Source organism: Eubalaena glacialis, chromosome 13, assembly GCF_028564815.1.
Source record: "Eubalaena glacialis isolate mEubGla1 chromosome 13, mEubGla1.1.hap2.+ XY, whole genome shotgun sequence".
NCBI classification, from domain to species: Eukaryota; Metazoa; Chordata; class Mammalia; order Artiodactyla; family Balaenidae; genus Eubalaena; species Eubalaena glacialis.
In genome coordinates, this window is record NC_083728.1 from 52,549,166 (window position 1) to 52,565,490 (window position 16,325).

General features: G+C 44.3%; 1 protein-coding gene across 2 annotated transcripts in view; it reads left to right on the forward strand.

Moving 5' to 3' along the window:
- Positions 1 to 16,325, forward strand: part of RALGAPA2 (Ral GTPase activating protein catalytic subunit alpha 2) — a 285,468-nt gene that overhangs the window by 27,596 nt on the left and 241,547 nt on the right. For both annotated transcript variants that reach the window (XM_061209921.1, XM_061209922.1), the window contains exon 3: positions 493 to 545. In XM_061209921.1, coding sequence (XP_061065904.1) covers positions 493 to 545 — 53 coding nt within the window. The remainder of the gene's footprint in view (positions 1 to 492; positions 546 to 16,325) is intronic.

The window sequence follows — 16,325 nt, forward strand, 5'->3', positions numbered from 1 at the left end:
ATGTGTCCTGGTTAGCAAGCCACTGCCCAGGGTGCCTTAGTGCTCCTCCATGTGGCCCCTCTTCCCCAGCTGGCAGGCTCTCTTGGGCTCCTTCACAGGGTGGCCTTAGGGCTCCATGCTCACAGGTGCAGAAGGCTTTTCAAGCTCACTTCACATTTGCTGTCATCAGGGAGCAGAGCAGGTCACGGGACCTCTCAGATTCAAGGGCTGGAGAAGTGGACCCCTCTTGTTGGGGGGGAAGACGCTCCACTGCTGATTAAAACTTAGCCTGGAAGCTGTGTGCCACCAGCTAGCGAGGAGCAGCTCTGCTGAACGTGGCCCTGGGCAGTCACCCACCTGCATCCCTAACACGGGCTGCACAGCACCTCCCGGGATCTTTGACTGAATGTCTGTATGTTGAGGCTTGAATGTTTTAAGATACCTTTTAGCATAATTTTTAATATCCTAAAATTTGCATTGCCATGATAACTGATTTTCTTTTATATATTCCAGGGAATAATAAGTCACAAAGGGAGGAGCTGGACTCCATCCTCTTTCTTTTTGAAGTAAGTTCTTATTAATTCATTTAGCTTTTAACATTCTTGTCAAAAATATGGTATTTTAGATCTTTACTTTTACTTGAAGATAAGTAAAAATGATGGACATGTATACCCTTCCTTCCTCTTTTACAAACAGTGCTGCTAAGAATGTTCTTCTGATTTGTTTTCCTTGTGGGAGAATTTTTCCTGTATGGGTACCTAGATGGGAAATTGTACGCACATTTTAAATATTGATATTGCCAAATTGCTCTTCGAAAAGGTCATATAAACTTATTTATTTTTTAAAATATTTATTTGGCTGCACCCGGTCTTAGTTGCTGCACGCAGGATCTTCGTTGCCGCGTGTGGGATCTTAGTTGCGGCATGTGTGTGAGATCTAGTTCCCTGACCAGAGATCGAACCTGGGCCCCCTGCATTGGGAGCACGGAGTCTTACCCATTGGACCACCAGGGAAGTCCCCATATGCAAGTTCTGAAGCGTGAGGGTAAAGCTTGCATGCTTGCCCCCCCTTGCCCTCCCCCCAGTTTAAGATCCAGAAGCGGCAGTTGCCTCTCCCCTGACCCCATCCCTTCTCTGCTCCAAAGGCAGCCATGCCGTGCCCTGCCCTTTGTGCCATTCCCTTTCTTTTCAAAGGTGATTTTCCACAAGCATTTGTACCCCTAAACAATGCACCATGGGGTTTTGTTTGGTTTTGAGTGTCATAAACATGGTCTCATCTGGTGCACAGTCAACGTTATTTCTAACCTTTATCTGTGTGTTTGAATCTAGTGCTGGTTCGTTCATTCCATTCCCACTGCCGGGTCAGGTGGATGTATGTGATTTAATTCCAACATTTTGTCTGTAGATGGTTTTGGTTTTCTTGGTAGGTAGGCAGATCGTCTGGGAATAAAGGTGACTCTGGTCTCCTCATCTTCCTCCACTGGCTCGGCCCTGCAGCGTGCTGGTAGATGAGAATGATAAAGGTGGTCTTCCTGTTTCTGATTTAAAGAGAGTTTTGTTAATGTTTCGTCATTAAGAATAATGTTTTCTGTAAATTTTTGGTAGATACTCTTTACCATAATAAGGAAGTTTGTTTCTATTCCTAGGTTGGTAAGATTTATAAAAAATCATAGATGGGTTTTGAAGTTTTCAGAAGTTTTTTCTGCATTGATTAAGACGATTCTTCATGAATATTAATGTAGTGAATTCCAGTTCTGAGTTTTGGGAAGGCTAGTATTATGTTTGCATTTTTGGATCTATGTTCACAACTGAGGTTGGTCTGGATTTCCTTTCCTCATACTGTTTTGAATGATCCTGTTACAAAGGTTACAGGACCTGTTGTCAAGTGTCTGTTCTTTTTCTATTATATAAAATAGTTTGTATAAGATTGGACTCATCTGCTCCTGGAAATTTTTTTAGTCTTTCCTGTAAAAACCATCTGAAACTGGTGCTTTTTTGGTTTTGTTTTTTTTAGTGGGAAGACTTTTAACTACTTCCATTTCTTTAATAGTTTTTGGATTACTCTATGATGATTCAGGTTTTATATTTCTTCTTGATTCTGGTTTGGTAAATTATATATTTTTCTAAGAACTCAAGGAATTTGGTCTTATCACCAGTTTTAAAACTTATTAGCACAGTCCTTCTTTTAAGAGTCATACATAATCCCTTCAATTTTATCTGCTTTCGATTAATCTTCACTGTCTCCAAACTGTTGCTATTTCTTATTATTAGAAGTAGTAGTAGTAATAAAAGCATTTATGTTACACTTTACAGGTATGATTTTACTATCTTTCAGTTGCCGTTGCAGTTTTAAGCTCTGTTCTCAGTCTAATTGCTGTTCCTTTAAATGCCTTTTCTCTCTGGCTTATCTTAACATCCTTGTCTTATTTACTCTTTGGTTCTGCAGTCTCACCACGAAATGTCTAGTTGAAAATTTCTTGCTTGGTATCTGTGTGCTTCCTGTATTTCTGGATTCAAATCTTTTATAATGTCTGTCAAATTCTCTGCTACTTTCTTCTCAAATATTGACTCTTTCCTCTTCTTTCTGGCCATACTTTCTAGGATTCCCATGCAAACTTCTTGGTCTGTCCTCCACATCCCTCAGGCTCACCTCCGTCCTCCCCACCCTGTCTCCTGGCTTTGCGCTCTGCCACGCGGCCTCGGCTGTCTCTCCCCAGGGCACTTTCTCCATTTGGGTCTAATCTGCTGCTTCACTGTGCTATTGAGCTTTTAATTTCTATGTTTTAACTTCTTTTGGTTTGATATTCATATGTGGCTGGTTGCTTTTGATGGCCTCTTGATCCTTGTTCATTTTTAGACATCTTTTATTTTCTGAAACATTTAACGTGGAAGAGTTCATGCTCTGTATCTGATCATTCTTCTGTCTGAAGTCTGTCTTTGGTTGTCAAAAGCTGTTGGTTATTTGTGCCATCTCTCACAATGGCTTCTTTTCTTGTATGTTTTGTGATATGATTTTGAGATCAGATTTCATCGGATGCAGATTTAATCTGCTTGAATCCTGTTTTCCCAGAGGGTTTGTCTTTGCTTTTGCTGGGGGTCTGGTTTGAATCCCATTTTTTTCTGGAGAATCCCATTTTTTTCTGGAGGGTTTGTCTTTGCTTTTGCAGGGGGTCTGGGAGTGCTCTTGTTTGGGATCACTTTGGCTCCACTTGAGGGTCCTGGTTCATTACTGGCATCCCAGGTTCAGTTCCTCACACCCACCTTGGGATGGGCACGGGTGTCTGGAGCGCGCAGATGTCCATAGATCCTCCTGTGCACTTGGTGTTCCCTCCCCTCCTGCTTCCTCTCTCACTGCTTTTTAAGTCCCTTGCTGGTTTCCCTGTGTCCTTCGAAGCCCAATAACAGTTACCTTTGCCGTCACTGTCCTGCAACAGGAAAGCCCATCAGAGCCTGTAGTCCTGTACCCACACTGAGGGGGTTTCAACACCTTCTCCTCGTGTCCAGAAAGTCTAGATTAAGGAGGGTGTTACTCCCCATACATTACCATCTACGGGGGATGTGTTGCCTATATAAGAGAACAAATATATATTACTCAGAGCTTCATAAAACCTTCATTTGGCACAGTAAATATGAATGAAAAATGAACTTGCATTGCTTTTGTTTTTGTTTATGTTCTCTCTCTTGTCTCTAGCTTCAGAAGGTAGGTTGTAATTTGTATGGTTCATTCTGAGAATTTAGTAACTTCATCTCTACCTTCTACAAGTTAGTGCCACGTAAAGAGATGGTTTATGAGGATTTGAAGGTAACTACTTATCAAGGTGTAAATAATTGGGAAAGGCTTCCTTTAGAAGAAGTGGTATTACTAAGACATGTTAAATCACAGAAGGGATACCATGTAAAGACTGTCTATAAATAAGAAATGGATTGAAAGAAAGCGCGGAGGTAAGGGAGTTAAGAAGGCAGGAAAGAGGAGTCTTAGGAGAGCTGCTGCCTGCTTTGTGAGTCAGGGCTGTTTGGAAGGGAGCCTTTGAGAAAGGAAACGGTCATTTTTTCAATGTAGTGAGCTACCGAAGACATCACACTGCTCGGATGAAGCAAGTGGCAACAGGCAAGGCTGCCAGCCCAGTCCGAGTCTCCTTCAGGCAGCGGGTGGACCTTCCCATCTTTATGTTGGGTGGCAGCACTGTACCCCTCAGAAGCTGACCTCCAGCTACCATTGCCTGTGACTTCAAATCTCTGTACCACTTGAAGTTTCTCTTGTTGCTGGTTCATGGAGATGTGTGTCACGTCTAACTGAGGTTATGACTCCTTAATTTTACTCTTCTTTTAAAAAGATATTTCATCTGTCATTGTCATGTGTTTCAGATGGGCCTGTGGGATGATGGTGTGGGACCCCATCAAATGAATCAACATTGCTGACTTGACCAGAATGTAAATGTTTTACTCAGGCCATCCTGTTTAATCCTTTCCCTCGGAAATAGGTTCAGTCTTTCCAGTTTTTATCAGTGGAAGGTTGGGGGCTTGGTTGTGTCAGGTGACTTGCCCAAGATTGCACATCTGTCCAATGGTAGATAGAGATTTAACCTCTGGTCTCACTCTAGAACCCATTCCTTAACTCAGCGCCAGGCTGCTCACCACTTAGAAGTCTCGATATTCAAGCTGTATTCCATGGGCCACCTATACCAACACATGCCTATTCTTGTACAGGTCATTCATTCATTAGACACGTTTACTGGGTACCTACTGTGTGTCAGGCACACTTCTAGGTGCTGGAGGTATGGCAATGGGCAGTGGGATGGACGGAACACCCTGCCCTCATTGGAGCATGTCTTACGTTTCATGGTAAACTGAAGAGGCCACTGGTGAGAATGGATACGTCAGAGCTCCAGTAACCACCTTATGAGTCAGACAATTCTGAAAGGCCCTTTTCAGAAGTGACACTTTGATGGTGGCCCTTGAGGTGGCTGCCTACATAGGGGAAAAGGAGGGTTGGTGTAAAAATGTAAGGCACCTGGTGAATGGGTTTCAAGATCAAATAATTCACTTGACTTTGAGTACCTTCTGCATTCAGCAGTTGAGAGGTGTTCATGGTTCCTGGGATTTGTTTTAATCAGGTGTGGTAAGACACACAGACCTGAAAATGATTGGCATGAAGGAAGACGTTATTACAGCGCGTCCACTGCCTTACAAGCAGGAGGCATGGCGCGTCAGGTGGGGCCATAAAGAGAAGCTCCCAGGTGAAAAGAGCAGGCAGAGGGAGGAACCGAGGCGGTTTCTGCGGGAAGGAATGGGCCAGGCAAGGTCGCGAGCAGGCTGAGCAGGTTCAGGATTGGCTAGTGTGAATAGTTTCTGCGGGCTCTGGGCTGTGGGGGTGGTCCCCAGCCGTTCAGTACCTGGTCGCCAGGCGAGTCGGGCAGGGCATAGTGTCCTGGAGCGTGAGGTCCCATTAAAGGAGGTGGCTGTGGTGTGGAGTTGGGCTTGGCTGGTTTGCATATCGAAGGTGTGCGGGCAGGTGCTCCCAGGAACTCACTAACCTGGGAGGGCAGCCCTGCCAGTGCAGCAGGGCCCCAGGTGTCAGAGCATCACAGGAAACAAGAAGATACGGTTCTTAGATGTTGTTTCAGGCCGTCTGCCGTGCTGTATGTCATCCCCGCTTTGGTAGAGAAATGGGGTAGTTTGGATAGAGTTTGATACCAAAACCAAAACCTCCCAGTCCCCAATTAAAATGTGCATCAGCAGAAGAGGTTTCATATTAAAACTTACACATATCCTGGCCTCAGAATGCTACTTATTCATCTGTTTTTCAAATATCACAGAGTTAGAAATCACAGATACACAGGACATTTGATTTCTAGATCCCGTATTTTTGAATTTATCTAACTTACCCCACCAGATTAAATAAACCCTGTTTTTTTCCTTCCTAGAGGCTGAACGGGCTCTTGTTGTCCTGTGAAGTGTGGCGGGAGCTGGTCTCACACTCGGAGTCCCTGGGGCTCCCTGTTTGGCTGCGGGGGTCACTCTGTGAGAGCCCTGTCGCCCGCACCTGGCTTGCTGCCCCCCAGCCTCTCTGCGCACAGTCTCACTCCTGCCTCTTGGTTTATGCAGCTCTCTTTTCAGGGCCTGCCCTCTGCTCTCCTGCTCTTCCGGCCCAGTCTTTCCGGCTGTGTTCAGACCCCTCGTTTCTCCTGGCAGCTCCGGCTAGAGGTGCCCGTTCTCTTCTGTCCGCTTGTATAATGCACTCCCACTTGTTACGGTTGCATTACAGCCGGGTGTTCCCGGTTTTCCCTTCAGGTGTCTTAGATTCCTACGGAGACTAGGAAGTTCCTGGGGCCCCTTGTAATCCTTTGTGTGCCCCACACCGATTGGCACTTGTTAATATTTATTGTTGGATTAAAGCCTCTTAAATTCTCGACTTATCTCCCATGGGGTTTATGTGGTACTTTTATATTAAAAATACTTTCTTTTCTCGCCTATAACTCCCTGGACAAAGGGGATGGGAGAAAGGTAGCAGAAGGGCCGGCGAGGTTTGGATCTGGCTTTGGCACAGCGAGCCGCGCGGCCCTGACTGAGGCAATGAACCTTCCTTTGCCTTGGGGTCCGCGTCCCTGTGGCAGGGGTGGGACCAGATGAGGTCTGGGGGCTCTTCAGCTCTGCCAGCAGCCTAGGGTCCCACAAAGGTAGCTTTGATGGAAGTCTCCAAACGAGACGTCTTCAAAATAAGAAGTTCACGGGGGAGTCTTTTTCAGCATGAAATTTAGTTTCATGCTTTTATTTAGTTTTAATATCAAATCACTTTGATCAGCCTTTGAGTATCTAAACACCTCAGTTGCTTTCTTCTCTCGAGCAGCTCTGTTCACTAGAACTTTCTGGGACGATGGGAATATTCTACATGCAGTTAGGTGACCACTCGCTACATGGGCTACTTCGTGCTGGGAATGTGGCTGGTGCGACTGGGCAACATAAATTTTAATTGTAACTAGTTTGATTTGATTTCAATTTTAAACTTAAATAGCCACACGTGTGCTAGTGGCTGCCGATTAGACAGAGAGGCCGTGGTGTCTTCCTGCGGAGCCTGGCGACCTCGTCTGGAAGACTTGTTTCCTCTTTGTCAGACACCTGGTTAAGTCCTCAGCATGTGGCCTGTCCCTGTCCTCGTGGGGAGGGGACTTCACTGCAGGTTTAGGGTTTTACCAGAACATGCCTTGGGCCGAGGGGCACGCGCACCTGCCTCCTTGGGTGGGGAAGCAGGGCCCCAGAGTGGCGTTCTGCAGACACAGGGTTGAAAAGCCACACCAGATTTCATCCTGCTCTTTTCATGCTTATTTTAAGATGAAAATAATAGTATGAACCAGGGCCAGTCTAATGGGTTTGTACTTCACCTCGCCCCTTCCCTCCAGCCACCCATCGAGATAAAGAAAACACTGTGGGTGTCCACCCAGGGCAGTGCCCGCTGGTCCTCCTCACCCTTCCTGTGGTGGGAGGTTCTGGCTGGGGAGGACTGGACATCAGAGCCAGCGGTGAGCTGCCCAGAGAGCGCAGGTGACATGGGGCTTCTTCAGGGGCCAACAGAGGAGGAGGGGTGACCCTGGGGTCCTTAGGTTTTGTTTTTCTGTTACTAGCAAAGATGACAGTTTGTCTGACAAGCCTCCTACCTAGCGTCTGTGGGAGTGATGCTGGCTTGGAGGGGACTCGTGGGTGGCAGCCTTGCTGGGCGCGCTGACGTTGGGGAATTGTTACTGACCGGCTGGGAATCCAGGGCTCTAGTGGAATCTCTGTCTGACTTTAATGGAATTCAACCCAGGCTTTCTGGTTCTTCAGTGTTCCAAGGGAGCTTATATAGAAGTGGGTTTAGCCTCAGATTCTTTTCCTCAAAATAGGCGAAAGGACTTTTAATAGCTTTCCAGATGATGATAATTCAGCTGGACTGGTGAGGTGCCTGGGGTTGTGCAAGAGGTGACATGATGCGCTGGTCTTCGCTCTGTGCGGTTGCTTTCCCTGTGCCAGCCAGCGATTTGAGGATTAACTGTATTTACTATACACATGCATTTATTTATCTTTTCACACTTAATTACCTCATTCTGCTTCAGATATTAACAGTGAAGAAGAATTGCCTGAAGAGAAGGTAGAATTATGGATATAATAGGATTATAAGCAATTCTGAGATGTTTGTCCTCCCAACCTCTCTCCGCCTCCCCCACCATCCTTCTTCTTTTGGTGGAACTGTTTATCTTTTCTAACTCTTTGAAAATGAAAACAGATTAGAAGCTCCTGTGGAGGTTCAGGGGAAACGCTTGGACTGAATCACGGCCAGGTCTATGCATTCAGGGCAGATGACCTGCAGGATATTAAGTCACGGCCCTTTTCTCTTCTGAGCAAATAACACAGAGCAAGGCAGCAGAATTGTATTTTTACAATTAACTAGTTTCCACAGCCCTGCTCGCCCCTGCTTTATTTGTCATTAGTTATTCCAGACTGTCCAGCGTGCAGAAAACCGCTGAGGGGAAGGACTTTGCGGGCCTCTCACACTGTTAGTGCTTTTTATGTCTTTTTCCCGTAAGGACCACTTTACTGCTGGTGAGTGGAGGAGGGACAAGAACAAATAAAATGAACATGAAAAACAGATTCTTCTTAAATTCTTGGAATTTAAGTACTTATTGAGAATTTCAAAGATTTGGATGCTTCAGTGGACTTTTTTGCTTGTTTGTTTAAAGGAATGATTCCAACTTTGAATGTGGCTCCTGGGTCATTGCCGTAATTCTAAATGACTGATTGCAGCTGAGAAGAGTCAGGGTCAGCTCACAGTTCCCGGAGAACTGGGCCGACAGATACTCCTCTCCATCCCCAAAGCCGCCCTGAGTTCCGGCTGGCGAGCATGACCAGGATACTTGGTCATCTTTATGACATCGGGGTTTATTTTAGTGTGTTACGTATATTTAAAGTGATCATAGAGACATAGAATTGTTCTGGCTTTCTTCATAGCGTTAGTCATGCTTGCTGTTTTTATCAACATTGGGCCCTTGGTTGGGGGCAACTCCAGGTGGTGGCATTCGTGTCACGGCAGAGTGTGACCTGCTCCCCGACACCCCCTGAGACTTCCTCGGCTGGGGTTGCAGTGGAGGCTGGGTGGCCCGTCGTGCCCTTTCTCCCTGGTCTCAGGTGTTGTTTGTGGTGGTGCGTTAGCTCAGTAATCGCTTCTCAGTGCCGGGTCCTGTACGGGACGCTGGGGACATAACAGGACACAGGGCCCGGGTCTTCTGTTTCTGTAGCACATGGTTATTCTGGTGTCTGCTTTTGATCATGAAATGTTTATGATCTCTGCAGACTGGAAGATGGAAGCAAAGCATAAACATCGAGTCCTTTCTAGAATTCTGTGAATGCATTGTTTGTAGTTACAATTTGATTATCTTATTACAGCGTGTTAATAATTTGGGATGAGTGTCTGAGTTGAAAGGAGCCATTTTCAATGGACATTTTAACTCTAAATTTAATACCAAGACTACAGTTTTCCTTATGCCTTGTGACTTCCAGGTGAGAAACTTGGGATTGACCCAACAGGATATACTGAATTACTCAGTTTACCTCGGAGGAAGGGAAACTGGAGATGTCTGGAGCTGTTTGCGGCTGTGTGAAATTACATTCCCCCTTTTCTCTGCCGCAGCCCGGGTGCCCTGGCCCCGCTCTCCTGGGTAGCTGACACCTTCAGGAGTGGGTCACCCAAAGGCAGCACCAGCAGATGCTTCCAGGAACCCTGCAAGGGCAGAGGGTAGAAACTGCATCAGGACTACACGTATGGAAACCTCACAGTGAAACTCGAGCACGTTGTATTTACTGTTAGAACAGCAGGAGATACGTAAAGAGCTTTTTCTCTCCCTTTAAATTGATTGGAATTCATATGGGAACACAGTTTGGACGAGTTGGTTTCTTCGTCTGTCAGTTTAGGGCATAGTTGTACACAGACTTGCTGTGTTGTCAGTTTTCTGTGGCTTGTTTTGCTTGGATATGGCGTGGTGGCTGTCACAGAGTGACACCCGGTGTGTGATGTGCTCCTGACACAGGATAGGCTGTAAACCTGCTGGGCACCAGCTGCTCCCACAGACCCTGGCATTCACCGGGTGAACTTGGCAGAGGGGTTAGTCGTGAGCCAACTGCAGGTCTGCGACGCTTTCTAACTGTGGGGAAGCGGGCGTTTAAATCCTCGAAGGTTCTGGGAGGGTGGGGACCACGTGCTGGCATCTCACTGGGGGGTTGTTATTTCTCTACTTTCCACTTACCTGGAAACGCTCTGAAAGTGAATTTTTTTTTTCCATTTTGTGAAAAATGGCACAGAAAAGACAGAGAACTGGTTGTGTTGGTATCAAAATTGAAAAGATCTGAAAAATACAGTTTTTAGCCAGAAAATAGAAGCTGGAATTGAAGAAGAGCTCAGCAGATTTGATTGTGACTGATGTTTCCTGTGTCAGATCCTTGTGTGAAAAGAAGACTCCTCTTGGGTGTGTTCCAGTGAGTGGGTTATTCAGGGCAAGACCACATATTATGGGTAGAATTACGTGCTACTATGTCATTTTCTGTATTTTATTGTTAATCTTTCTGTGTTTGAAAGCCAGTTCTGATTGACTTGGTCTTTGGTAGAGGAATTTAACTTATTTATATTTATTATTTTTATGTGATAATTAACATTACAATTTTTTTCTACTTTTGTTTTTTTGGGGGAGAGGTTATTGACTTTCAATGCTTTGCAATTTGGGAGATAAACTTTCAATTTTCTATCATTCCAATAATTGTCTTTAAATTAACAAAATGCTATTTGAACCTTTTTCTTTTTGTTTTCCATATCAAGAATAAAGCAGTGTTTGGTGGTACTTTTACTTTAACACCACATATCTTTTGTACTTCTTACTTTTCACCTATTTTAAGCATTTTATATCCAGATTATTTTAATGTTTTTTAGAATTTATTTCTCTTATGTTAATGATTTTGAGGATTTACTCTATTTTTCATACCCACATTAATTCCAATTATATAAATATAGCTCATTGTTCATAGTGTTTATGCACCTGCATCCTTGTTTTTGGATTGTTTCACTAATCTCTTTATTTGCTGGAACATGAATCACTTAATATGTTGAGGAAGTGAGGTGTGTGGCTGATAAACTCCCAGCTCTAGAATATCTTTTTTTTTTAAACTTCAAACACATACAGCTGGCTCTACACTTTTCGAATCATCTTTTTTTCTCAATACTTTGAATTTTATTTGCTTTTCAAAAGAGCTGTAGTTTACTCTAGTTCTCTGTATCACATGCTGGATTCACATGTAGGCATTTGGTTTGCTGTGGGACTCCTGTCCTCCATGTGTGTCTGTGTTCTGGTGCCTCTTCTTCTCGGCCTGGCCTGCAGTGAGCAGCTGACCACGCTGTCTTCTGAAGCTTAATGTTGCAGAGAGAAAGACTGAGGCCAGCCTGAGTTTTGTTCCTTTGTGGATAATCCATTTGTTCTTTTTAGATTTGTGTAGGATTTTTAATTATATGTTCAATTTGCAGCTTGGAATGTGCTACGTCTAGACATTTATCTATGTTCAGCTTATTTAGTTCTAGGGAGGCCTTGGGATGCGCATTGTCTCAGCGCGAGATTACGGTGGGGAACCGCGGCAGACTCTAGATCCGTGTTTTCCGGGTTTTCATGTGCACGTGATATTTTCTGATTTCAAATGTCACTTACTTGTGCATCTGCTGCTTTTATTTACCTAGATCTTAAGAAAGATTCAGTGTCCTCTTGGGTTTCTTAAGAATGTGAATCAGAATTTCTAAAGTATCCTCCTCTTGCAGCAAATCTATTTCAGGAGGAACCCGTTCCTCTTGAGGGTGGTCTCCTCCTTTGCTGCGTATTCTAGGTATGTTCTGCTTTCACGGGAGGGGGCCCCCATCCACCACGCCTCTTTGCAGTTTCCTTTATGCTTTAAGCAGTAATTCCTCTGAGTGTTTTGCTTGTAGATGGGATCCTTGACCCTTTCTGGGTTTTCATTATTTAATGAGGTTTTCTAACATTTTCATATTGGTCGATTTCTAGAATACAGGAGGGTGAAATTAGATGCCCCCCTCTCTCTTTTTTTTTTACATTCCGTATTTCCTTTAGATGTCTTTGCCTTGTGTTTTAAGTCTTTTGAAATACTTTTTTTTTCTCATTAGCCGAGAAAAGTCTTGCCTTTTGAATGATGATCTAATCAAGTATTAAGATTTACTGTAAGGTTGTAAGCACAGTTCTATTCTCATTTATCTTTATCAAATGCCTGCTCTCCAGGTTCTGTGTTCCTACGATGTCAGAGTATGAGCACCTTCCTTAAACGTGGGCATTTTCTTGTGTCTGCTTGTACACATGCACAAAATTAGAATCCCCTTTGTCCTCCTTTCTTTTTTTTTTTTTCATTTTTCATTCATTCATCTATTTGTGCATGCAGTGCTCATTAAGAAACGTTATTGCCAGCCACTGTTCTGGGTGTTAGGGGTACCAGATGGCTCATAGGGGGTCTCTTCCCTCAAGGAATCCAGCAGCTGCTGGTGGAGCGGGCCCAGTGCCTATCTCACTGGGGAGGGATGTGTTGGAGGGGAGGTTGCAGTGGGCCCTTCTCAAGAGGTGAAATTTGAGTTCGGTCCTAAAGACTGAAGAGGATGTAAGAAGATGGAGCTGTGCTTTCCCGGCTCAGTAACAGCATGGCGAGTGATTAGCTAGAAGGGGACATGGGATAAGAAAAAAAGCATTACTTTTTTACCTAAAAATATAGTCACCTTATTTTTAAGATTATGCAGTTCGTTATTTTAGCTCTATTTCTCTTACATTTTGAAGTCCCAAATGTTGACGCTCAAAATTCAATGAAAAGGTTTTGTCCGCATTAGAGAGTTGGGTCATTTTTAGTGAGAGAGGAGTGACCAGGCCCAGGACAGCTGGAGGACACGTTGCTGTGTCCAGAGGTCACCCCGGGAGTGTCCAGGCCGGCGGACTCCTGCTCACAGGGGTCCTTCTGAGACCACCTCACGCATGGCCCAGGCATTCACAGGATGTTTCCTGTAAACCCACCTGCCCTGTCTCATCATAAGTTTTCCAAACATTTATTACTCAAAAGGCCAAGCGAATAAGACTTCTGTTCTTCCAAACTGAACTTTCTGTTTTCTCCCGGGTCAGTGTTTTCTGTACCTCGCACCCTTGTGCCACGTGGCTGGTTTCAGGGAGAGTTGCTCCCACGTTCTGTACTTGTGGGCATAACAGGTTTAGTTGGTCATCGTTTACGGACGTTACCTTGCGTCAGTGAGTATGTCATATTTTCCTTCTTCTTCACTGACCTACCCTTCTAAGTGGAATCGAAATCAAATGTGAATCTACTGGGATATGTTGCAATCATCTGGGAATAATTTGAAAAAAAAAAGTCGCCCACACAAATTAAATGAAGATCAACAGTTTTAAAGTACACGATAGCATCTTGTATAAACTACAGCTTCCATTTCACATTATTCCTGGTCATGCAGTAGGTTCTGGAGAAAAAAGGACTATGGATAATCAGTTAAAAGAATGACAGATTCCCCGATGTGCTGAGCAGTAGTAATACCTAATTTCGATTTCGAGTGTGCTAGAATGGATTACCATATAGATGCAGCTGAGCACACTGAGCATTAACTACGGCCATGTGCTTTTCAGAAAAGTAATATTTATTCACACTGTGTGGCTTTCCTGCACTTTTTTAATTTTACTCTCCAGCGAAACTACAAACAAGATGTCAGTAGCTTATGTGGCCTTCGCAGTAGTGTAGCTTGGAATATGGGCTGCGGTAGCAATACCTTATTGTATTTGCCTCCGTAGAGGTAGGCTTCATCTGGGGCTTTCTGAGGGACAGGCTTAGCATTTAGACACAGATGGTTGTTTGGGGCTTTATCTTTATTGACCTCATAGACTTTAATGCATAAAAAATGGCCCCTGCCATATTTGAGTGCAGAAAGCATCTGTGTGGGTAGTTTCAGCCTTCTAGTTGTTGTATAAGATTACATCCATTTGGGAATATTCTTAGTAGCTCAGATATTGGGCATGGTGTTTCCTATCCAAACCTTACTGAGTTTATTTTTGAGTATCTTTAAAGTCCATCCATTTTGTAAATCTGAAAACTTTTATCCAGAAGTGGTGATGATGATATAGACCCGTCCTCAGAACAAGTTGAGTCTACTTGTGGCCAACTGACAGCATCCAGGCATCCAGATGCACGCCATCTTGCTGTATCCTTTGTCCTTCTTTATATTAAAAAGACATTTGTCTTTGTTGCATACTAAGAAAAGAAACCTAAATCAAGAAGACCAGTCTGTATTTTGGAAAGCTGAAGAGCGTGATTCAGCGCCAGCTTGGTTTCCTGACTACAGTGAAGATCTGAAGAGCCAGTGGGCATGCCAGGCATTCGTCTTGTCCAAGATGAGCTCTATCCTAACTCTTTAGAGTAATTTTCTCAGCCTCGGCTGTACGAAATTTTTAGATTAAGTAGCAAGATGGGCCCAGAAGATGATCCCGGAATGTAGGTGGGGCGCCAAATCCCCTCGGAGGAAAGCACGACAGAGGAGGACACCGAGTCGCTGCTGTCCCGCTCACTCTGGGAGAGCGGGCTGGATGCAAGGAAGCAGAAGATGTGCAGGGATGACTCAGCTGTCCAGCTCGCATCCCCTTGAGGCTGCAGCCAGCCGATAAGAAGTGAAGCCAGCAGAGACCGTGTCCCCGAAGTAGGGTGCACTTCTTTAGGACTTCAGCCTCTTGATATGAGAATATCCTGATTAGTCATTGGAAGATGACCGTGGCAGACAGAGACAAGTGCAGCTCGAATCCCCTCCAGCCTGGCTGCAAGGAGTGGGGTCACCCCAGCCCCCGGCTGTCAGCGCCATCTTCAGCTTTCCAGCCACGGCCATGCTCTTCCCATCATGACCCCAGCCAGTGACTGAGCGAGGCAGCGGTACAGTGGCCTGGCCATCCTCAGGCACGTGGGGCTCCTCTAACGGCCTGTGAGCTCTGTGTGGGGGTCTGTTTCTCTTTCACAGATGCTATTCTCCGTAAACCACTAGGGCTCCTAACTGCACGCAGGGTCTGTTTCCCAGAAAACTCAGCTTGCAACCATTATTATTCATTTGGTAGCAAACATATTGAAATAGCCTCTGTAGTAAATTTTTCGGTAAAGAGAAAGGATGAGTTAAAGAATCCTAAAACTTAACAGCATTATTTACAGTTGCCAAGGTATGGAAGCAACCTAAATGTCCATCAACAGATGATGGATAAAGAAGATGTGGAATATATAAACAATGGAATACTACTCAGCCATAAAAAAGAATGAAATATTGCCATTTGCAGCAGCATGGATGAACTTGGAGGGCATTATGCTGAGCGAAATAAGTCAGACAGAGAAAGACAAATACTGTATGATATCACTTATATGTGGGATCTAAAAAATACAACAAACTAGTGAATAAAACAAAAAAGAAGCAGACTCACAGATATAGAGAACAAACTAGTGGTTACCAGTGGGGAGAGGAAAGGGGGGAGGGGCAATATGGGAGTTGGGGGGAAAAAAGGGTTATTATGAGATTGTATGAAATCATGTGTGTGAAACTTTTGAAAATTGTAAAGTACTATAGAATTTAAAGGCTCTTTCATTTAATAAAAATTAAAAATAAATAAATAAATAAATGAATAAATATTGACTGAATAAAAAAGAATCGTAAAACTTAGGCACAAATGGAAGCTGTCTTTCTCTTTGAGTCTGGAGAGCCCCCAGCCCACCCACAGATGTGCTTGTTCTGGGCTCCAGAGCTGCTTGTTTGGCTGGACAGAAGCCCAACTGCTGATACCGTCATCTGTATCCTTGGTTCCAGAGTAGGTGGTTTTCTTGTACTCACCTCCTTGCTTATGATGTTTTCCCGCAATCCATAGACCTCTCTCTGGGTTTTCTCTGCTGTCATGTCTTCTGCAGCTCATGGGGACATTCAGGTTTACATTCTGATGGTAGGACAATGCTTGCATTGGTTCCTGTTAAAATGTTCTGTAGAAATCTGACTTTCTTTTTTTCTTCTTGTGATTCCCTTTTAATGTTATGGAACTTAACAAGACATAACCCAGTTTTTACATTTAGTTCCTTTTGTGTGTTATTCATCTAAAATGCATGTTGGTATAATTGCAAAGTGAAGACCTTTTTTGATCTTTTTTCCCCCAGAGAGCCACTTGCCTTCATACAGTTTATAGACTGATAGATCCATCCTGCCTGGCACTTGGTGTTTGGCCGACAAAAGTTGTGGGTTCTCTGGGCAAGGGAAACCATCGAGCTCACTTGATTTAACGC